The following is a 25,015-nucleotide window of genomic DNA, read 5'->3' as shown; positions in this document are numbered from 1 at the left end:
GATTCAGAGGACCTAAGTTCACTTACTAACTGTATGACCTTGGCAAGCTAGGTAACTAGCCTGGGTCTCAAGTTCCTTGTCTTCCAAATAAGGAAGATCAGATTAGAGGCCCTCAGGTCCCTTTCACCTCTAAATCCACAATCCTTTGATCCCATAGTGCTCTGAACAAAGCAGATGTTATTAAATGTGTTGCAAAAACGAATGATGAGAAAGAAAACAGAAATGAAAATTTCTCAAGTCAATTTTATTAATAGAAACATTTAGAAACAAGTGCTACTTAGGAACCTCCCTTTGATACCATGAAAATGAAACAAAAGAGAGATATTCTGATGACCCTCCACCCCTAAATTCCCACAAACTGCAGCCTATCACAAGATATAGATGAGCTTCATCCTTCCCCACTTAAGAGTGTTTCAATTCAGTTGCTTGAAAACGTACAAGACCAAGATTTATTAGACACACAAACCTGTTACATGCCTATAGGAACCTATGGAATTGACCCCTACAGCTTCAAAGCAAGAGAACAACTGGGGCCACTGAACAGAGGACACATGATTTCAGTCTCTGTGGTTAGCTAAGTGAAAGTAAGTAATTGCCCCGAGAACAGAAAGACTATGTAGACAGCAATGAAAGGGACACTGAGTATTCGCACAGATGTTAGACACAGAGAAACCAAAGACAGGGTAGGTAATCGAAACCTTCTCCTTTGCTCCTTCACCCCTCTCAGTATGTATGGGGCAGAGCACCTTCCATCCTCCACTCTCTGATGGATTTGATTCTTTAGAAAAGCACCAACCAGCTACAAAGAGTTTGTACAAACAAAACAAACCAGGCCTGCTATCAGAATTATCAGGAATCAGAGGCCTTTTCAATGTCTCAAGATCCAAAAGTGAACAATGAGCAGATGAGCTAATGACGGGAACACTTATTATCCACATCCCCTCTGGATCTTGTATCCTGTGTAATCTATGGAAACATTACAGCAAGAGAAGACAGTGATGATACACCCTAGTGAAGAGAGTTACGGGATCCAGGAAAAAGAGAAGTGAAATAGTGTGCTTCCTTGGCAGTATCAGACCAGGCAGTTTGATGAGTAGAAAATGCTTCCATTACTCTGGAGCACAAAAGGGATAGTATCTGGAGAGTGATGAATAGGTCCATGCACCAACTCTGGAGGGACTTGGGAGGAATGAAGAACAATGGTGCTACTCTTACTTTCAGTATTCAATTTGACTCCAATAGAACATGGTTCCCAGGAGAACACAGAACTAGAAAAAAATTAAGAATTCATTATATTAGCAATACCTCTCATATTTAGGAGGGTGTAACACTCAGGTTTATGCAACCTTCAAATCTAAGAGGCATCCTATCCTATTCTATCCTAAAAAACACTACAAGGACATTGGTAGAGAAGAGGTATTACTTATAAACTCCTATTTAATGGCCCCAAATATCCCCACCCAAGAATCTTCTGATACATTAGACAGCCTTTCCTATTCCCCCATTTTCACTGCTGAATCACTCCCCTCAGGAACACACCCTTTCTTTGATTACAAATATAGGCCAAATTAATGGGTTCCATCTTTACGGTAGATCAATTCCTAACTTGGGGCTGTTGCTATTGGGGTTTTACTTATTACTTTAAAGGGCAGCCTCCTTTTCTTATTTTTTTTATCATAATAATAATTATATACACATACATACACACACACACACATATTTGGTCTGGACCTGTAGTTTCATTGACATTGGGAACTTTAGGTGAGGAAACTGTCTGTATCAATGTAAATCAACAGCTATTCTGCAATTTATAGTTAGTTGCATTGGGTCCTTGAGAAGTTAATTGCCTAGCCCAGGATCACACAGCCAGTATGTAGCAGTGGCAGGACTTTGAACTCAGATCTTCCTGACTCTGAGCTCCTCCCTCTAACCACTATGTCATACTTCCTCTCTGTAATAGTGGTTAAAAAGTACCAGTAAGGATGATGATAATTGACATTTGTGAAATATAGCTTGCAAAGCTTGTGGACTTTCCCATTCAAGTTGTAGTTGTGACTTATAGTTTCCAAAGTATCCTGTTCATGTAAACTGGGCTTTTCTGAGGCCTCCAGGAAATGACTGTGGCCAAGCATTAGAGACACTCAAAGCTAGGTAGGCATGACTGTGGGCTCCTATACTGGCTCTGCTTATGAGGTCAGCCAGGAGGGGAACCTAAGGACAGAAGGTTCAGGATAAACCCATACTCCTAAATTTTGTGTCCTTTACAGATGAGGAAACTGAGGCTCAGAGAGGTAAGTGACTAGCCCATGGTCACACAACTAATATGTGGCTGAAGTGGGATTTGGACCCAATTCTTGCTGATTACAAGAGCAGCTCTCTTACCACTATGTGTTCTTCATTCTCCCAATTATGCACTCTGTAAATAACCACCATATATAAAGGGGTATATGAAAAGGAGGCCTTTGGGAAAAGTAAAGCTGTCACAGGTCAAAGGAAAGATACCAACCAGCCTTCAGCTGCATGGACTGGTTTCTTAAGACTAGAAATTAGAATATAGAGACAATAGCATCTTTCATGCTTCTGGCATCCTCTCATTATTACAACTCACACCAGGAAATACTTACAGTCCAGCAGAGAATGGCAAATCCAAACCACGCAACGCCCCAGGCATGCCGGTTCATTGGTCCAGAGATCAGATCATAACAACCCTGGCGAAGGACCCAAGGAGCAATTAGTGTCAAATCATACCCCTCTAGCAGGATGTGGAAGGAAAGGAATGATAAGGGATAGATTACAGCATTATTAGACATAATAAGGCTATTCTTCCCTTAAGGCATTATGGTATAGTGGAAAGAGCTCAATGGCTCTAGAGTGGAAATACTGGGGTTCAAATCCCACCTTGAATGCTTAACATTCATATGACCTTGGGCAAGTCACTTAACCTACATGGGTTTCAGTTTCCTTATCCTGTAAAATGAGAAGGTTCAACTAGATGGCCTCTGAGGTCTCTTCTAGCTCTCAAGTTTATTTTTTTTATAATATTTTATTTTTTTTCCTAATTTCATGTGAAAATGATTTTTAGCAATCATTTTTTAAAATTTTGAGTTCTCAATTCTCTCTCTCCCTTCTTCCCCTGTTCCCCCTCGACGCAGTAAGCAATTTGATATGTACTACATTACAAGTTATATGTTGTATAAGTTATATAACATAACTTACAAATATAACTTATATAGGTTATATAAGTTATAAGTTATATATGTGCAATCAATATTAGCCATGTTGTGAAAGAAAACACAGACCAAAAAAAAATCCGCGAAAAAAATAAAGTGAAAAATAGTGTGCTTTGATCTGCATTCAGACTCAATCAGTTCTCTTTCTGGAGCATTTTTCATCATGAGTCCTTTGGAATTATGTCAGGTCATTGTATTGCTGAGAATATCTAAGTCATTCACAGCTGATCATCATACAGTATTAATCACTGTATAATATTGCTATTACTGTGCACAATGTTCTGGTTCTGCTCACTTCACTTCGCATCAGTTCAGACAGCATGGTTTATTCAGCACTGTTTTGTTGAGGTGGGAGTACAGTAATTTTTGCTCAACACTTTGAAATTGATGCATTTAAGTCCTTCTCTATTTAACAAAAGTGTTGGTATTTTGGCGCTTATAGCATTTACATATATGATAGGGGATTGGCCAATGATGGCCCAGTTGTGGCAATGTGCACAATCAGCTCTTGCTGCAAACCTGCCTAGGGGTTTTGTGAGTCTGCTTCTAGAAGTGAGTGATGATGGTGTAATGCAGGTGCTTGGCCGGGGTGGGCGGGAGCCAGCTCAAACCAGCTTAGAACTGATTGTTAAATTTTCAATGAGTATTTATACCTCAGAAATTACCAAGCCACAAATCAGGTCTTTATTTGTTGTTTTGTTTCATTGATTGTCTAGACTTAAGAAAGTGATAGATAAAATGTTAAATAATGCAGATTCAATTAAAAAGTGTGTCATGGGTAAATTTTTTTCAGAGAACTGGTTGTTACACATTTACCACCACACCTGTGGGTCCTGTCCACCATTTCAGAGCTTGCTAGGTTTTCTGTGACCACTTCCCATTCATGCGCTGAGCTGTGAAGTAAAACTTTAGCCCAAACTGGGTGTGCATACAAAAGGCCAAACCGAGTTCTCTTTTTCTTTGTGGTAATTGGTGTGTATGGTGGGAGGGGGTTAGGAGTGAGGGGGGAATGTTTTAAATGCCTGATGAGGAGAGAGGCCTTGTGTATCTGCAGGCCTTACCACAGTGCCTACAGTATAGTAGCGGCTTAATAAATGTTTATTGATTGACTGATTAGCCTGATATGTGGCCTTGATGATTCTGTTGGCTTTCTGTCTGTTGTTTCATTCTTCTTATTCTTAGGTAAATAAAGGTTGGAGATGGAATGGACTAGGCTACATCCATGTGAACTAGAAGTATTACCAGAGGACCATCGATGGAAGTCCACACTAATGTTTGCCAGCAGCTGAGCCTGGTGAGGAACAGGGCCCCAAGGAGCAACTTGTGGGATCCAGCTCAGCCTGGAAGCCTGGCAGCTCTGTCATGTCCAGAAAGGAAGCTGGTGAGCCAAATGGTCAGTAGCAACTACTTACATTTGAGCCTATTCTCCTTCATGGACTAAGGGGGTAGAGGAGAGCATTTGCCCTGGGTTTTTTTTTGGCGGGGGGGGGGGGGAGAAAGAGATGTATTTGTACTTCTGTTCACAGATCCTTTGTAAAAGCTAATTGGTGTTCATTGTTTATTAATGATTTTGAGTTGATACTAACTAGCCCTGGCAAATAGTACTGGAGCAGTAATCACTGGCAACTGATATGGGGACAGGGAAGGGAACAGACTGGAATTGGGGCTCAAGCTGATAGCATTAGGAGAACCTGCTATTTGGTGCAGAACCTGCAAGGGAAAGATGTAACCAGCCATGCTCTGAGGACTTGGCTTGCCAATACAAGTGAGAATAAGGACTGCTAGAATTTATATGGGCTCCATGTACAGTAACTTTAGTTCAATACTCCTACAAGGTAAATTATTGTTACTAAAATTGGCCACCTGCCTCAAAAGCAAAAGCAGAACAACCACCTACCACATGTCAATGATCCTAAGGAGGATCACAGAGTTTGTTGTAAAGGGCCTTTATTACTTCAGAACAAATTTACTCACAGCTGTGTGATGAAAGCCACACTTGTAATAACCATTAACCTAGAGAACCACGTGAGGATTATCATAACTTACTCAGTGTCATCAGTCAATGCACAAAAGAACACAGTGGGGAGAAAATGACATCATGGGGTGGAATTAGTGCATTAAGAACAATGTTACAGTGATTTGACTTTACAATGCAGTTGGGTTTTTTTTAATCATTGTAAAATGTGGTCATTTCCTTCCCCTTCCCCTGGTTCCAAGTCTAGCACTAAATCCACTATTCCAGGCTACTTAGCAGTGTACCCTTTCTACCATTCCTGTGTTCTCACATGCCACTCCCCCCTGCTCCTTATGATCCCCTCACTGGCCAACGTGCAGTTCCTCAAATATGACCCTCTATCTTCTATCTCTGTGCCTTTCCCCGGCTGTCCTCCATCCCCAGAATACTCTGCCTGCTCACCTTCTCCAGCTTCCTTTAAGACTCAATTCAAAGATCACTTTCTCCAGCTGCTGATGCCCTCCCCTTTCAGATTTCCTTCCCTCTCCTCTACGTATCTTCTTTGTTGTCTCCCTTATCATAACATAAGCTCCTTGAGAAGCCCGAGTCATGTTCTAGCCCTTGGCCCAGTGCCTGGCACTTATACTGAAGAAATGTTCATTGCCTTACTGACCTTCTACAGTGAATTACTGACATTACTGCAAAACAGAGTTGGCCAGAGTGACCGTCACTGGGGTAGACGATCTCTTAATGGCCAAATCCAAAGGCCTTTTCTCAATCCTCATTCTCCTTGACCTCTCTGTAGATTTACACCACAGTGGTTCTCCTCCAACCTGACTGCTCCTTCTCACTCTCCTTTGCTGGATCTTTATCCTGGCTGCTCCTACTAATCATAGGTATCCCCCAAGTCTCTGTCCCGGGTCCTCTTCTATCTTTTCTTTATGCTATTTTGCTGAGTGTTCTAATAAATTACCACCTCCATGTAGTTGATTTTCAGATCTTTTTATTCAGCCCTATCCTCTCTCCTGACCTCCAGGATTGCATCTCCAGCTCCCTACTGGACATCTTGAACTGGATATCCCATAGACTCAAACTCAGCATGTCCAAGAGTGAACTCACTACCTTTCCCCTCACACCCTCCCCTCTCCCTGACTTCCTTATTACCGTCAAGGGCATCACTGAACCCCCAGTCCCCCAGCTTGCTATATAGGTCTCACCCTTGATTCCTCATTTTTCTTTTTCTCTCCCCCCAGCCCCCCAACCAATCTGTTGCCAAGCCCTGTCAATTCTACTTTTGCAATATTTCTCATACACATCCCTTTCTCTTCTCTGCCATTGCTGCCATCCTGGTACAGGCCCTCATCACCTCACACCTAGACTACTGGAATAGCTTCCTAACTGATCTCCCTGCCAGCCCATCTTTCACTCATCTATCAAAATGATCTTCCTGAAGTTTAGGTATGGCTATGTCACTCCCCTGTTCAATAAATTCCAATTTATTGAGTTATTTTTATTATTACTTCCAAGATCAAATATAAAACCTTCTGTTTGGCTTTTAAAGCCCTTCCTCGCTTGGCCCCATCCTACTTTTCCAGTCTTCGTACACTTTATTCTCCTCCACATATACTGACATCCGGTGACACTGGCTTCTTCACTGTTCCTTGCACAAGGTGTTCTACCTCCTGATTATAGGCCTTTTCATCCCCCTTCATCCCCAGAAGGCTCTCCCTCATTGCCTCTGCCTCCTGGCTTCTCTGGCCTCTGTCAAGTCTTAGGTAAAGTCCCACCTTGTGTATTTAGCACAGTGCCTGGCACAGAGTGGGTACTTGATAAAAATACTTATTGACTAAATGAGATAGTACATATCGAGAACTTTGTAGGCCTTAAAGTGTCATAATAAAAGTCATATGTATATGTACATTATATATATGTACATACACATGCTCACGCTTATCTTATATAAACTTTAATGTAATAGAATATACAAATGCAACAATGAGAGGTCATAAGTAGTAGCAAATTCAAATGGCTCAAGAAAAGCTGGCTAGAGAGCTTCGTTATCGGTAAATCATGAAAGTGCCCGTGTAACATAAAAAGATAGGAACTGCTACAGTGCACCATTGAAAGTCCTCAGTGTGGCATTGTGCAGGCCCAAGAAATGCACTGTTAGAGGGCACATACGCCCATCCCCAACAAGATCAATCTTAAACATGAGACTTTGGAAAAAAATCTCAGCTACTATTCTTTGTTGCCATTTTTGATTAGGTCTTTTAACACTTGTCCTAATCCTTTCTGAATCCATTCACATTTCCTACCAATGCCAACTCTTTCAGTGTAAAGGGTTCCATAAGTTTCTGTTGTTGTTCATCCTTTGTTTTTTTCTTTGTCTTTTTGCTTTTTGGTGAGGCAATTAGGGTTGAGTGACTTGCCCAGGGTCACACAGCTAATGAGTTTCAAGTGTCGAAGGCCACATTTGAACTCAGGTCCTCCTGACTCCAAGGCCAGCGCTCTATCTACTGCGGCCACCTAGCTGCTTCTCATTCTTTGTTTTTGAAAAGGACCAATGACGTCACAAGGTGATGTCTTGACTTGCTCGTGAATTGGATTTAAGTGAGGCAGAGTTGCACAAAATCATTAGTCTCAGTCTCTTTTCCTGTCATCGAAATCCAGTTGCAGGACAAAAGTCAAGGTGACTGGTGAAAGCCCAGAATGCAGTGGATGACCCTGGCATCTTCAATGTCTGACCAAGCTCTTAGCACCCCGCAGCACCTGCTTCAGCCAACCTTCATGGCCTTTGGAACAAATTGTCCTCATCTGCCCATTCCCCAGGGGAAATATTCATATGCTTGGGGTAGATACCCCCTAACACACCAGCATGTTTGAGGCATGTTGGTTACTCTCAAACTGGTTTTGCCTGTCTGCTAAGATGGTTTACTAGGGTGTGGCTGCTACAGCTTCTTGGAGCCATAGGTGAGAGTTGGGTGATAGGTGGGCACCAAAGATGGATGAGCAGCCCTGAAAACGGCTCATTAGTCCCCACACAAGAAGTGCTGGTTCTCCTGAACACCCCTACACCTCTCCATGAGTTATTACTTACCATTTGAAGTGGCCCTTTTATTTGTCCTAAACTTACTTTACTCAGGTTTCAAAAGGTACCTGCCCATTATCCTTGCACTTGGGGATTTAGGGAATAAGTCCATGTTTTCATTAGCCAGGCCCTCCCTGATCATCAGACACGACCAGTGCTTAGCACAGTGTTTGGCACGTAGCAGGCCCTGACCTACCCTACCATGGCTAAAGAGTAAATACCGTTTGGCCTGTTGTCATACAACAGGCCTCCTACTCCAACCTCATCACTATCACTTTAGTTTCACCTCTCTGGACCTCCTCTGTTTTGTTCATACCTTCTGGAAGATACAGTGACCAGAGATGTGCATGGATCTGTTATCTCATCAATGTGAGCGCTCCCCTCAGTGATGCAGATTGTAACACATTCATACCTGCCCATCCAATGAGACTGTCCTCTGTGTACTCCCACAGATTTGCCACAGGGAACCCACCTGACCTGCAGGAAGCTTTCTTCACATTCACTTTATATTGTCCCAGTCGTTAAATTTCTCAGATGATATCCTTTGCACCACAACTCCTGTGTAATTCCTTATTTGTAATGTATTGCTCAAGTCCATCAATGCATTTATCCATTGACTTTTGGGGGACCTCAAACTTTGTTTTATAGAAGGATAGGAAATGCTTTCTGTTTTGTTTCTAATAGTCTTCTTCATGATGAGCAACATCTGTTGTCTTCAGTAGTATATTGTTTGAACATCCTCAGTAAATCATCTAGAATGACTCCCAAGGCCTTTACCTGGGTTACAACTAACAGTGCATTTCTAAATGCACCTAAATAACATCATTTTCTAAATGTATTTTGGGTTATTTCTCCCTAAATGAGTTTGCCCATTAATAACTCTGTGAAGTTCTATATCAGTTTTCCTGAGAAATGCTCATTCACGAACAACCCCATCTCCTCCCCAAATCACCATGACATTTTGAAAAGCATGTCAGATTATATTCAGAATATCTTATACTGTGATAGGCAGCAAAAATAGATCTGGCTTCAAAATCCAGAGGATATGGATTAAATTCCCTCCTCTGACATATGAAGCCCTACCTAACTCATTTATCCTCTCAGTGCTCTAGGCAATTCTCGAAGACCATATGTTGCTGAATAGTTGCTACCCTGCATGGGTAGAGGGAATTTCTTTCTCAGGTATTCCCTGAAACAATGAAATTACAGGTTCAGTTCCCCTCTGTCCCACTCCCCATATGTTCTATTGCACTCAGACAGAAGTTAATATTAGTTCAGTTGTAACTAGCAGCATTTACAACCAAAGGATAAGGAAATATATCTTAGATTGAACCCTCTGGTGCACTGCTCTGAACTCTCATGACATTTTGTTCCTAGCTCGGTTATACAGTCATCATATTCTCTTTTGCTTTGATGTTCTTTTTAAACATGTCCTAATACTGACTGTTTTCACTGGATGTCTTCCACGCCTGGAACTCTCTCCCTCTTTACCTTTGCATCCTGGCTTCCTTGATGTCTCAGCTGAAGTCTTACCTTCTTACTTCAAGAAGCCTTTCCTGGTCCCACTTAATCTCACTGCTTCCCCTCTGGGATCATCTCCCATTTACCCTGCAAATACTCTTTTTGGACATAGTTGTTTGTTTGTTGTCTTCCCCATTAGACTGTGAACTCCCTCCGAACAGGGACTAATTTCTTTCTTTCTATCCTAGGAGCTTAGCATAACGCCTAACTATGTCATTGAATGGGTGTTGCCTCAAGTAAACTGAGACCTGGGAAAGATCTTAATTTAGAAGGATCAAGGTCACTCGCCACATACTGGGTCAGTCCCAGTAATTTTGACTTTTGTCTTGCCACTGGACTTCCACGACTCTGGAGGAGAGAGTGAGGCTGATGACTTTTCATGGCTCTGCCTCACTTAAATCCAGCTCACATGCAAGTCAAGACATCAGCGTTGTGATGTCAACGGTCTTTGAGAACGGAGGACCAAGAGCAGCAATAGCACAGTGGGTGCTTACAAGTGCTGTTGTTGTTGTTTGTCCTTCGTTCTCAAAGAGGATCATGAAACTGGGAAGTGATGCCATGACATGCGAGTGAACTGGATTTAAGTGAGGGAGGATGGTGCAAAATTATCTGCCTCACTTTCTTTTCTGGAGCCATCTTGGTCCAGTGGCAAGATGTAGATCAGGATGACTGGAGATGACCCCGTGAAAAATTCTAGTTGACTGCTAGAAGAAAACGGTCTAAGTAAGAGTGTGAGGGCTGAGCACCATCTGGTGGACAACAGGGATGCTGCAACCTCTAGGAAAGCAATTGAGTAGGGGAGAGAGGAGGACTGCATAGGTGCACCATATTGCTTCTGATGAAACCACCTGGCTAGTGGCTTGAACATAGGGCCAGCCTGTTGGGAAAAATGATATTTGCACTGCCCTGCTGGTAAACTAGCTAAGTGATTAATCAGTTTTCTGTGGAAAGCAGGACATATACTAGGCATGGGCTATCACTCTTATGCCTTTCAAATTCTTAAAGTTAACTCTCCCTCCTCAACCTTTTCTTCGTAAAGACAGACATACATAATCATTATGAAGCAAGATCTAGAGCCCCTTCATCATCCTGATCACTCTCCTTTGTATTCTGTTCTCCCTGAAGTGTGGACCATCCTACCAGGTCTTTAGAAAAAAGGGGATTTCTTACCTTGCTGTGATAATAACCAGACACACCAAGTTTACAAGCATCGAGATTGAGTGGCTTATACAAACTGTCCATGACGCAGCACTGACGAGGCCAGGGGTAGTCAGCATCATTATTCTCATCCCGGAAGGCCGACTTGTACTTTTGCCAATCTGAAGGACCATTGACACCACAGCACTTTTCCTGTCCGTGGAAAAAAAGCCAATATTTCCTTTCATAATCCCTGCTAAAGTAGTTACTGGAACAAATAAGGTATTGAAGGGGAAGCACGGATCAAATATTACAACATAGCAACATAACTCAAAGCCCTACCCTTAAAGTGTATTAGGGTCTCCATGTGGGAAAGAGAGAGAAAAAGACATATTTTCTCTTGACTTAATGATGCTAAGAAAGATGTATCCTCTCATTCTGAAATAAAGAGCCCACACCCATCCATCCTGTCTTGAAGGTCCTTGAGAGCAGGAACCATTTTCGCAGAAAAACCTTTTAGTTTTGGATCCCCAGCCTCTGGCCCAGTGGCTGACCCATAGTAGGTGCCTAATTAATTGCACTGAATCACATTCAATTTTGTCACTTATTCAAATTGTACTATATATATGTTGTAATACTTAGTTTTTTAAAAATGCTGCTATTCATTAAGTAGTATTTATATATATATGTATATATAATAGTATTAAATAGTATTTATTAAATATCCACTATGTATCAGGCACTGTGTTAGGTGCTAGGGATACAGCTGAATTCGAAATAACCACTATATACATACATACATGCACACATCCATGTATATATGTACACACTACATATATGTACATATATATACATGAAAACAAGACAAAAAGGCATCAGAATTCTGACTAATGAGATGACTGACAGACTTCAGAGGGCTGACAGTAAAGCATGTCTCTGCTTTTGATAGAGAGGTGGTGGGCTATAGATGCAAAATAAGGTATACATGGTCAGATATGGCCATTGTGTGTGTTTTTACTTAGCTATATTACTTAGCTGTGTTGCAATGGAAAGTTCTATGGGGTGGAGGTAGGGTGGGAAGGACTTATTGGGAAGCAATAGTTAAGAAAGGCATTAATAAAATATTTTGAGGCAGCTAGGTGATTCAGATACTTATTAGCTATGTTACCATAGGCAAATCACTCTGTGCCTCAGTTTCCTCACTTGTAAAAAGGGAATAATAATAGCACCTACATCCCAGGGTTGTTGTGAGGATAAAATGAGATATTTGTAAAGTGCTCTGCAAACCTTTAAGCATCCTAGGTATTGCTGATGAAAAGAAAATTTATATCAACACAATGTTCCCTAGGAGCTATTTTTTCCAGTAATAAGGAAAAGCCAACACTAAGTTATATGTGCTTTTTATATTATGAAAGGCAGCATGGTGTAGCGGGTAGAATATGGGATTTATAGCCTTAAAGACCTGGATTAGAATCCTTCATGTAAGACTATGTCCCTGAGCAAATCACTTAAATTCCCTGAGCTGTGATAGAGTTCTGGACTTGGAGTCAGGAAGTCCTGAGTTCAAATCTTGCCTCAGATATTTGCTAGCTGTGTGACCATAGGCAAGTCATTCTGTATCTTGGTTTCTTTTCTCTCTGTAAAAAAGGGATAACAATAGTACCTACTTCATAAGGTTATTGTGAGGCTCAAATGAGATAATATATACAATAAAATGCTTCCTATACCTGGTACAAATGTCAGCTATTACTACTACTGATTAGAATTACAGGATATGATCAGAGAAGAGTCTCTCCTCTGTTGTAATATATTGCTGTGGAGCCATCTAACCATTATTTAGTCTGACCTCAACATTCCTAGAGTCCTGGGGAAGCCAAAAAGCTCTTTGATTTCGCATATTCTCTGGTTAATCATCAGTAAATCAAATGGCAACTTGCAAATGAGCAGGCTTGTGAAACAAAACTAGACCTGGAGCAGGAGGAATTGGGTTTCTTTCTAGTGACTTCCTAGCTGTGAGATCTTAGATAAAATGAAACAATATCTGTCTTCAAGGGTTTTGCATTCTATTAAGGAAAGATGAGATATACACATACAAATGTATGTGAAATAAATAGAAGGTAATTTTTGGGGAGGAGAAGGTGCTAGCAGTTGGGGAGAGCTATTCTCCAAAGTAGGGGGCATTGTTTTAGTAAAGATTTGAAGGGAACCAAGGCTTTTAAGATGAAGAAAGGAGGATGTACAAAGGCATGGAGACAAAATATGGAATATCCTGCAAGCATAGAATAGCAAGAAGGCCATTTTGGCTGCACTACAGAGGAAAGGCAGGTTATAGCGAGGTTGTGAAGGACTTAAACACCCTAGAGGCATTTGCCCCTATGTCTTTTGGATGGAATGGATAAACTCCTAGAGTCCTGGGGTCCTGCTTCTGATACATACTAGTTGTATGACATTGGCAAGTTAAAGTCTCTCTGAGCCTCAGTTCCCTTAGCTGTAAAATGGGGATAATTATGCTTGTAATATATATCATAGGTTTGCTGTGAGGCTCAAGTGAAATAACATATGTGAAATGCTATAAAATATCTATTATAGTTATAGTTATTATTTAGACATAATAATTAAATTAGTCATAATGGACAGATACTTGACAAAGTCAAGAACTAAGACTGAATCCTGTCTCAAACGCTTCTAAGCTGTGTAACCCTGAAAAAATCATTTAACCATTCTGAATCTCATTTTCTTTGTTCAGGTCAGACCAAAATAATGGTTAGATTGCTCAATAGTAATATATTGCAACAGAGGAAAACATTTTCCTTGTCTGTAAAACAGGACAGCAGCACTTGGCTTACAGGGTTGTTATGAAGGTCAGTCGAGGTAACATAGGAAAGTACTTTGCAAACTTTATAGCTCCATATGAATATTAACTATCATTATTATTGTTAGTGGTGATAAATTCAGGATGAGGAAGGTGGCAGCCTTACTGTTTCATTTTATGTAAGATCTTACAGCCTGTGGATTCTCAGGATATTCCAGCTTCTGGGATTAGGGAAAATAATCAGTTAATCAACAAGTAATTATTAAGTGCCTATTATGTTTCAGGCACCAAGCCAGATGACAGAGAAACAAAAATAAAAATAAAATTTAAGTGTCTTAAATGGAAAAAGATAGATTTTATTGCTTCAGATGAGTATTGAAGTACCAGCAAGTATTTGGATGTGGGAAGAGGCAAGTCAACTAAATTTAGAGGTTTAAAATTAGAAATCAGTTGAGCTATTTTTAGTTATTTTTGTTCTGGACTTTACTGCTTTTAGTGTAACTGAAACTTGGGAATATTTTTCCCTGAAGATTAATATATAGTACAAATATAACTGAAAGAGACAACAAGAGGGCCCCAGAAGGATGTTAATTTTTTTTTTTACAAAATTATAGCCAACTCTATTGGTAAGGCTCTTATTATCCCACTTGTACATTTTTCAAAAGTTTATATTCCCCTCTTGCTTTTCAGAAAATTCATTTCTGTTCAGTAGCTCAGCCAAAGGGTAGACATCTGCAGAGAAATGGAAACAAAATACTAAACACACCAATTTTCTCCCTTTTACCAATTCCATTGAAATATTTGGTGAGAAGAAGTTGAAATTATAAATGCTACCCAATTTACGGAATAAATATTTTCAAGCACACGTATAAGTCAAAAGCAAGTTTCTATCAAACAAATCCTTTTTCTGCTGATTTTCATAATAAAATTGGTTACATGTTAACATGGAAACACATATACACTTATGTGAATAATATTATATACAGTGTGTGTATACGTGCATATGTATTTGTATTTGTACATAAGCATATACACATTATCTAAATCTATTTAATTGTGTTGAGTTGAAAATCTTGAGGAAGGGTTAATCTTGAGGAAGGGTTAAGGCTTAAACTTTCATAAGGCCAGGATCATCACTTACTAGGTATATAAAATTCTTTAGGTCTTGGATAAATACTTGTGGTTCCAGAATCTTAGCTTTCCTTTTCCTTTCTCCCTTTGTCTAGGAACAGTATTTATGACATCTATTAGAGGTGGGTTGTGATATCACACTTAACCAGAAGGTGACTCTATCTTGTACATAATATACTCATGGGTGGAAAATCCTTCAATGCAAGGATTTGGGGTCTATAAAACATGCTGTTTTGTCTTGATTTATGTGTCCAAATTAAATATTCTGTCAAATATATATATTTTTTTTTCCTAAGGGAGATAACTGTTATGGTTCCAATTTTCAATGGTTCCAGTTAGTTCCAATGGTTTTTGAGGGGTACAATCTGTAGATTTCAATTATTCATACAATGCTTATAGAATACCAAGATTTGACTGAACAATTAAAACTTATGCAACTCTCAGGGAATTGGAAGACAAATGGGAAGTCAGTGATAGGGAAAGGAGCTAAAATGAAGTGTTGATAATCATCCATTTCTGCTACTTGAGCTCCCCATCTTCTTCCCCACTGATTCTAGGTCTAGCCAATGAAAGTGAAGAATCAACCAAGAAATATTTTCTGATCACTATATTATAATGGTAAATTAATTCCATTCAACAAACGTCTTCCATCTTAATACATGATAGTCCCATGAAGTGCCAGATAATAAGTGGGGCACAGAAGGCCAGTGTTTATATATGTTTGCATATTTTCTAAAGTGTAAGGAGTTTGGAATTATTAACATTTCTTTGTAATGTAAATGGTAGAATATAAATTCTTGTCATGTAACATTTTCTAGGCCATGTTTACTCAAATCTTACATGACTATCATGTAATGTCAACAAGATGACACCAAGATTTGTAGATCTCTGTTCTAGGCACTGGGGTTCTGATACATGAACATTGACTTTATCTGGTCTAGAACCCAGACCCTTACATACTGCCCAATCATTTTAAAATCATACTCATTGCACTATAGCCACCATCATCCCACTAGAAGCTGTACTCTGTTCCTGGGACCCTGGGCTTTGATAATGAACGTAGGCCTTATCTTGCCCAAAACTAGGCCATTCCCAGACCAAGTCTCTACAAGTAGCCTCATTCTACCCTGACCTTTCTCCTATTAGAATGTAAATTTCTTGTGGACGGGCACTGTCTTGCTTACTTGTATTTGTATCCTCAACATTTAGCACAGTTACCTGACACATAATAGGCACTTAAAAATGCATTTTCATTTAGTCATCAATAGGCTTCCCCATCACAGTTTCATCTTTAAAATTTTTTTAAATTTAAAGGTCAATGTCTTCAGTTAAGCTTAAAAATGATAAGTTAGTCCAAAGGCCTTCTACAGTCTGGTACCACCTTACCTTTCCTTTAAATTTTCTTAAACTTCTGAACAATCACCAAGTAAAATGAATACAGAGAAAAGAAAAAAAAGATTGCACATAAAACTATGAATCTCTTTTAAGTACAGATTATCTTTTTTCCCCTTTTTAAGTATATAAGAAAATTGACTGCAACTTTCAAAGCTATCCTGCTTGTCCGTGTTTTCTTCTGGCCATCCTTCTATTCTGTCCATTTAAAACATGTTTCAATGACCCTCTTTTTCTTTTTCTTTTTTTGGGAGGGGGGGATTGTTGCCTTCTCAATTTGCCACTCCAATTGAAAGAAGAAGAAAAACAAATGTTTGACACAAAAATGCATAGTCAGTCAAAACAAATTTCCTCATTGGTCGTGTCCAAAAAGATATGCCTCATTCTGCAACTTAAGTCCATCTGTTCTCTGACAGTCTCATAATAAGAGAAGGCCCTCCTCTAAGCCATTTGATCCTTGCCCCTCTAGTGACCTCTTCACACATGGAAGGCCTCATAGGCTGTCATATTCTCACCTGGAGCATGAGGCGGTCCCAGGTATCAGTCACTCCTCTATTTTTCCAGATGTCATCATTATTGGACTGACTTTTGTTTTGGTACCTTTCCAGCATCTGCCTCAGGAAGAGGTTGGTGGTGAACTACCAGGAGAAAAGATACAATAGGATTAGCCTGATATTTTCCAAGCTGGGTCCTTAGAAGCAGCAAAGTACATTAAGGCTAAGAGGTTCTCTATCATAGTGGAGAGCAAAATTGTATTCAGTAAGTTCAGGTGGAGATTGGCTATGACTCTACTTCTGGATGACCAGTATGGGAGTACCACAATTAGGCCAAAACAGAAGGTAATTTTAAATTTGTTTAGGCTGGGGAAAGAGAGACAATGCAGAAGAGAAAATACAGCTGTAACTAGCAAATATGTTATCAGAGACAAATTGAGTTGAGTGGTGAACTCAGGGGGTGGTGGGGGTGGTAACAGATAATCCATTTCAATTGAATATAGTCACGTTGGGAGAGAGGACAGGGCCCATGCCCCAGAAAGTCCCCTGAGGTACAGATAATGATCTTTAACCTCTTAATCTCCAACAAGGGGACAGAAGCAAGGAGAGGAGGGCAAGTAAGGGGCACTGTCATGGGGGAGAGGAGTGGAGTGGTGACAGGGTACTTGGAGATAGCAGCCAGGGGCTGGCCAAAGGGAGTAGGGGTAGCTGTACTATGAAGGCAGGGGTTTTGTGGCATAAAGATGGTGGAGGATCATGAGACCCAGGAACAATGGGCTGGAGGAACGCCTTGGGGAGAAAGTGTGTCCCTTGAATGTCAGTATCCTGGGGACGATCCCTGTTTACCCCCTTCCTGATTATGGCTCTGAGAGGGAAGGGAAATAGAGAATCATGTGTCAAACTCAGATTGTATCAGAATGATCATTAGAAAATATCCTCCCAGACACCCCCAGTGGAGACCAGACTTACAAAATCTCTCTGCACAGCTGCTGTGATACTGGATGCCACTTCAAAGGCATATACTATAAACATCAGAATAAAATACTGAAAAAGAAGCAAAGTACAAAAGGTATGTGTCATCTAAAGGTACATCTCTCTAGAACTGATTATTTTTTTAAATGTGTGTATTCATTAAAATATTTATTGAATACATATTATATGAGGCTTTTTGCTAGGCTCTAATGGACCTGATTTCTTCTCTCTGCGTTAGTTGTTTGGAGGTCATTTAATACAAACCCCTCATTTTATAGATCATAGGACCATAGATTTGGAGCTAGAAGATGGAGCACAACCTCTCCATTCTACAAATGAGGAATCTGTGGCCCATAGGGAATTAAATGACTAGCCCAAGGCCACACAGATAACTAGTGGATGAGCCAAGATTTGAACTCGTGTCTGCTGATGCCAAAGGCAGTGTTCTTTCCATTGCACCACACTGCTAAGCTGCTTTCTAGCTTGGTTCCTTACATTTTCCCATTGCCTGGAAAAAAAGCCAAGGGGCTATCCCACTGTAGTAGCTGGCAGCAAGTTCCCTGACTGACTGACTCCCTGTTTTGTTTACACAGGCAGAAGCAGAGGCTTTGTAGACCCAAAGGCATGGCACAACTCCTAATCCCCAAGTGCCACACAGTGTACAGTTCCAAGAAGGAATTTTATAGCACAGTAAAACTGCACTAATCCAGAATAATTTGGGGGAAACCCCTTTTTGAATTCCTGAAAAGCCTGAACTATAGAGAAGTGGCATCGTGTTTAGCTAGTATTTCTACTACATCAGAGAGAAAGGAGCAGTAGGTTGCTGGTAAATGTTTAACAACTGGCTTTCTGAAAAAAACGTAAGCACGACATACTTAGACATACACTCCTAGAAAGGAAGCAAACTAGACATGAGACAGACACATGCTGACTAATTTGCGTTCTCCCACTCATAATCACCATTTCACAAAGAGTTTAGGTAGAGGATTAGGTGAGTAAAATGATGTTTGCTCTCCTTGTCTGGGTGACCTATCACATATAACTAGGTGTACTTTCAACCCATATCCAGTTGGAGAGTATGGAATTGCCATAAAAGTCAGATTTATTTCTTCTGAATTAGGGTTTTTTGTTTACTTACTTTGATCAGTCTTGCAGATGCTTTTTTATAAGCCTACACTGGACAGGTTTGCATATATGTGTATATATATGTGTGTATATGTATATATATTTATTTATTTTGGAGGGTAGAAGGAGGGAGAAGGGGATTGGGAGAATACTTTTTTTTTCTTTTAAAATTAAATTTAAAATTTTTCAATGAACAAAAATCTATTTTTATCCCTCCTGCATCTTTCTTTCATTGAAAAAAGAAAAACAAAGCCCTTATAATAAATATTTATGGTATACATTTTTTGGACATGGCTAACAGGTGAATCTGTTTTTATATGACTATACATATTGGTAATGAGTTTTGTTTTTCTTATTTTCTCAAAGGTGGGAGAAGGAGAGGGGGAGATTTGGAATTGAAAATAAAATTGAATTAGAAATAATAAATATGCATAGTCAAGCAAAATTTCTGCATTGGCCATATCCATATGTGTATGTGTGTGTGTGTGTGTGTATGCGTGTGTGTGTGTGTGTACACACATATGTACACACATACATACATACACCTTGAGTCCATCACTTCTCTGTCAGGAGGTGGATAGCAGGCTTCATCATTATCTGTCTTCTGGAATCAGGAGAACACATTTCTATATGTGTTGGTAGGACAACTCTGAGAATTGGATTATAGATCTAGAATCAGAAAATACCTCAGAGGCCATCCAGCCTACATCACAACCCCTGTCCCATTTTATATATGGGAAATTGAAGTGACTTTCCCAAGGTGACTTAGATGGTAAGGGTCAGTGGTGGGGTTTGACTTAAGTCCTCTGACTCAAAAGCCAGCGCTTCTGTACTGTATTAAGCTATTTCCAGGGACCCATTACATACATACAACTAGGCATGAACCTAGTTGGGGGTTCCTGAAAAGATGGCTAGGTCAAAGCAGGAACAGATTCTCTTGCTGAATTCTCTTATTGACCCAGTAAGGTAACAGTAGCTATGGAATGGGGGCCACCTTTGGCCGCCCATAAGAAGTGATTGAAAGTGAGAGCCATAGGGAAGAGCTTCATTTTTCTCATATAATTCTGGGTGCAAAGGAAGAATGACAATTCAATTCTCCCCTCCGGGCTAGGCAGGTCTGTCCCTAGGCAAAATTATGTCAAGCGAAGTTTATCTTCTATGGTACCTCTCTTTTAACCCTATCTACCCTCTTCTCTTTGCTTACTGTGCCTTCATCTCCAGTGTACTTTTCTCTCCCAACTCTCAAGTGGACTCACAGTGCTTTCCAGACAAAAGGAAAGGCAGCTGGTATAGTAATTTTCACAAGTATTAGTGTCTTAATGTGTTGTTGTTCAGTTGTTTCAGACTCTTCATGATGCCATTTGGGATTTTCTTAGCAAATATACTGGAGTGGTTTGCCATTTCCTTCTCCAGCTCATTTTACAGATGAGGAAACTGAGACAGAGTTAAGCGACTTGCCCAGGGTCACACAGCTAGTAAATGTCTGAGGCCAGATTTGAACTCAGGTCTTCCTGACTCCAGGCTTGGCACTCTATCCACTGCACCACCTCTAAGCTGTTGGTTACCTTCTGCTGATGGCATCTATATTTTACCAAGTTATTAGAATAACCCTAGGTTATTCTAAATGTAATCCTAAATTACATAGGAATGAATATTTAATTGTGGGAAGTTCAGGATGTATAGCCTCTAAGCAGGAAAAGACAAACCTCGGGGGGGAGGTGAAGAGTAGAGAGACAAACTCTTCCATATGTCAAGGAAATGAAATTTTCTTGGAATAGAGGTTTAACTGCGCTTAGTTTGCTATCTCTTCAGCCAGGAAAAGGAGAGAATAACTCCCCCCCTGACTACACACATTATATCAGGAAGCTAAGATTATGCTCTGAAGAATATTAGGATAGTATTTTTTCCCCAGACATATCCCCTTTATGTCCTGAAAGGACATTTGTATGTGGTCAAATGCAGCACCTCATCTATGTAAGTGTACTTTACTGCAACACTGTTCTGATTGCACTTGTCCCCTCAGCTCTTCTGTGAGGGCTCAGTTGTACTCAATGAAAGCACACACACACACATACACACACAACTTGGGCAGTATAGATCTTACCGCCAGAAGTATTCTTCTGCTTGACTTCATGATGCCCACAATGCCAAGAACAGACAAGCAGAAGAGGGAGATGCCAACAAAGATGCCAATCCAGGCTGCTCCATAGATGTCATCATTATTAGTAGCTTCTAGTAAAGGGTAAAGGCTGTGCTGGTCTGATACAAAGAAGATGCATTCTGCTGTCAGTGCAATGCCGCACATCTGAGGAATTGAAAGGCAGCAAGTCAAGTCAGTAAGTATGTGTTAAGGGCTCAATATATGCTAGGCACTATGCTAAGCCCTGAGGCTACAAAGAAAGGCAAAAACAGCTCTTACCTTCAAAAAACTCACAGCCTAGTCAGAAAGACAAGAAGCAAACAGCTACATACAAGCAAGATATATGCAGAATAAAGTGAAGATTGTCTCAAAGGGAAGGCACTAGCATTAAGGGGAACTAGGAAAGGCTTTTTGCAGAAGGTGGGATTTTAGATGAGACTTGAAGGAAGCCAAGGAAGAAGAATATTTCAGGAATGGGGGACAGCCAGTAAAAGAGGTAGAGTAGGGAGATGGAGAGTTGGGTGTTCAAGAAATGTAAAAGAGGACAGTATTGCTGGATCCCAGAGTCTGTAGAGGGGAGTAAGGTCTATTATCTTATTCTACATATCGAATCCATCACTTCTGTGTCAGGAGGTGAGTAACATCCCTCCTCTGGAATCATGGTTGATCACTGTGTTGACCAGAGTTGTTAAGTCTTTCAAATTTGTGCATTTTTAACGTTGCTATTGAATAAATACATGTCCTATTTCTGCTCTCTTCACTCTACATCAGTTCACACAAATCTTCCCAGGTTTCTCTAAAACCATTCCCTTCATAATTCCTTACAACACAATAGTATTCTATCACATGTATCATAAAGCTCTTTTTTTTGACAAGCTGCCTTGGCTTTAAGATGTATGTACTCCTCTTGCCTACCCTTGTCCCATCCCTTTCTAGAAACTTCCATGCCCCACCCTTTTACTAAACTTCTGCCAAGCCAGACAAGCAGAAGAAGCAGATGTTAACAAAGATGCCAATTCAGGCTACTCTACAGATGTCATTATCGGAACCATGATTGGTCATTGTGTTGATAAATGTTCTTAAGTCTTTCAAATTTGTTAATTTTTACAGTGTTATTGAACACATAGTTGTCCTGATTCTGCTGCCTTTACTCTATGTTAGTTTGTACATTTAGCATACCTAGCCTCTCCCTGCCTTAGGAATTCGAAATAACAACAACAACAACAATAGCTAGCATTTATATAGCATCTATTATGTGCCAAGTACTATTGTGGTTGTTCATTTGTTTCAGCCATGTCTGACTCTTCATGACTCTATTTAGGGTTGTCTTGGTAAAGATACTGGAGTGGTTTGCCATTTCCTTCGCCAGCTCATTTTACAGATGAAGAAACTGAGGCAAACAGGGTTAAGTGACTTGCCCAGAGACACACAGCTAATAAGTGTCTGAGGCCAGATTTGAACTCAGGAAGATGAGTCTTCCTGCCTTCAGGCTTAGCACACTATTCACTGTGTCACCTAACTGCCCCCAGGCATTGTACTATGTGCTTTACAAATATTATCTCATTTGGCTTTCACAACAACCCTGAGAGATGAGTGTTGTTATTACCTCTATTTTACAGTTGAGGAAATTGAGGCAAACAGAGGTTAAGTGACTTGCCTAGGGTCACCACAGCTAATAAGTATCTGAAGCTGGGTTTAAACTCAATTTTTTCAAACTCCAAGATCAGCATTCTGTTGACTTTGAAACCAATCAAGTGTTACTGAGCAAAAACCTGCCCCTTCCTTAAAAAGCCCAGGGCCCTCACATGTATTGGTGAGCTGCTCTGGTATGAAGAAGATGAAGGAATCAGGTGTCCCATACATCGACTAGGATGGGAGCCTGGAGGAGCCTGGGTGTGCCAAGTCCACAGGCAGCTTGTTGTATGATCATTGCTAGCTCTCTCCACCTCCCCTTGCGGTGCCATGAGGACAAACATGCCAGAGGTTTCCAGTTGTATCTTTGATTGCCTTAGTCCCAAGTGCTTCTGGCCTGGGTATTTTATCTGAAGCTTTGGACCTTTTCTCATATGAATTAACATCCATTTTTTAAAAGGGTCTATTCCTTTTTTATTGTTTATTATTATTGGCTCATTTTGTGAATTTTCCACTAAGTTCTCAAATTGCTGGCCCAATCTGAGACAAACACATAGATTTAGAATTGGAAGTGGCCATAGAGATGTTGCGAGTAAAATTCAGCAATAGGTAGACTAAGGCATGTTTTCTCTGAGCTATATGGCTTATCAGCAGGCACTGCCTGTTAATAAAGCAGGTCTAATGGCTTGCCTCCATTTAGCCAAGGACAAAGAACTGAAAATGCAACTCCTTTTTATAAGCATAGAACAAAGAACAGAACAGAGTAGGTGAGGAAATCATACCATTGGTTATGGGGTTGGCAACAACATGAGAGTGAGGAATCAGGATTGGTTACATCAAATGGGGCTTACCCACATACATGGGACTAGGACTAGGACCCCTCTCTGTCTTAGAGAAATGCTTTATGGATTTATGAGACCCAGCTGCATCCTAAAGCTATGGATAGTGGACCAGGGATAGTAGACTCACTGGTACCAGGGTCTGAGATAAGACCACCTTTAATTGGGCAATGAAGGGCTAAGAACAGGCCAGGTCAGCTTATACGCTCTCAGGGATAACATACACATGTCATGGAGTTTCTCCAGAGATGAAATTATGAGAGATAACAAGCTTCCTCGGCACAAAGTGATTTGCAGGTGATGCAAGGGTAAGAGTTCCCTTAGAATTAGAGTGTTTTGTGAGAGTATTGACTTCTAAATTCAGCTCAGAGTTTTTCTTTTACTAAAAGTGATCAATACAGAGAATACACATTGTCATCTGTGAGAGAGGAAGACTGAATTCTGAACTCATGAGCTTCACTTCAAAGACAAAGAAAAGGCTTAGGTTTGTTACATAAAATACAGAATAAGGTTACAGAATAGAATCAATGAGAGTGAAATCAATTATAAAATACAGGATCAATAATTAATTTTCATAGAAGCCAGTCCTTTCATTTTACCGATGAGGAAATTGGGTGCCCAGAGAAGTTAAAGGACTTGCCAGGATCATCCAGCTAGGCTCTGAGATATGATTTGAACCCAGGTCTTCCTGACTCCAAGCCCAATAATCTATCTACTACACACACTGCCTTTTTCTCTCATACACAAATAAGCAATTAAATGATATTTCTGGAAAGAGAGAGCACTAATTCAGAGCTGAATCAGGGAAAATTTGTTGTCAACCATCTAGGACAATTAGGTGAAACATTCCAATTCCCTCAGGGGTCTGGGGCAGGCTCATTAGCAGCAAGGCAGAAGAAGAAGAGATTCTTATAGGAAGAGGCCTTAGGGTTCAGCAGTGAAAGCCATTTCCAGCCTTCTTGGCATTTCTTCACTTCTTGCTGGGATGGGTCACTAGGGAGGGGAGAGAAAAGATTACTCACCCTTTTCCAACCACACACTTTCAGTGTATTATAGTGATTCCTACAAGATTTTTCCTCAACTGAGATCCTATCTTGCATAGTTAAAATAAGGTTTTAAAATGAAGATGAGATGAAAGAAAGCTAATTATACCATTATTTCCCTTTGAACTTGGGATTCAACCTTGGGTCTAAGTGATTTATCTATTGCTCATTTGAGGAGCAAAACTTCCTGAAGAATACTTGAGGGGAGGAAAGATTTTTTTAAATTGATACCTTTTGTTTTTACATCATGTTTATTTTGAATATATGGCCATGTGCTGATAAATGTTTAACAACTAGCTCTCAAAAAAAAAAGCTGGCCCAACATATTTTCAAGTTTGAGCTGCATTATTAACATTTTCTCCACCACATTCTTTAGACAATTCACAAAGCAATAAATCAAGCCCGAATTTGTAGCATTTGCAGATTTCCCAGGTATAAATTCTCACATTGGGGATTTAACAATCAGCTCTTATAAGTGTGAGCCAACTCCAGCACACCACTTTCT

The 25,015-nt window shown here is 40.2% G+C and overlaps 1 protein-coding gene across 2 annotated transcripts in view; it reads right to left on the bottom strand.

Annotated features, from left to right (window-relative positions):
* Window positions 1–223: 223 nt before the first annotated feature.
* Window positions 224–25,015, bottom strand: part of UPK1B (uroplakin 1B) — a 44,715-nt gene continuing 19,923 nt past the window's right edge. For both annotated transcript variants that reach the window (XM_020985855.2, XM_020985854.1), the window contains exons 3-8: window positions 20,961–21,161; window positions 17,729–17,803; window positions 16,781–16,903; window positions 10,964–11,143; window positions 2,625–2,708; window positions 224–1,268 (exon numbers count right to left, since the gene is read on the bottom strand). In XM_020985855.2, coding sequence (XP_020841514.1) covers window positions 1,218–1,268; window positions 2,625–2,708; window positions 10,964–11,143; window positions 16,781–16,903; window positions 17,729–17,803; window positions 20,961–21,161 — 714 coding nt within the window. In that variant the 3' untranslated portion in view covers window positions 224–1,217. The remainder of the gene's footprint in view (window positions 1,269–2,624; window positions 2,709–10,963; window positions 11,144–16,780; window positions 16,904–17,728; window positions 17,804–20,960; window positions 21,162–25,015) is intronic.

Source organism: Phascolarctos cinereus, unplaced genomic scaffold (assembly GCF_003287225.1).
Source record: "Phascolarctos cinereus isolate Bilbo 61053 unplaced genomic scaffold, phaCin_HiC Scaffold_726;HRSCAF=1367, whole genome shotgun sequence".
Taxonomy (NCBI): Eukaryota; Metazoa; Chordata; class Mammalia; order Diprotodontia; family Phascolarctidae; genus Phascolarctos; species Phascolarctos cinereus.
This window is presented reverse-complemented; position numbering and strand designations above follow the sequence as displayed.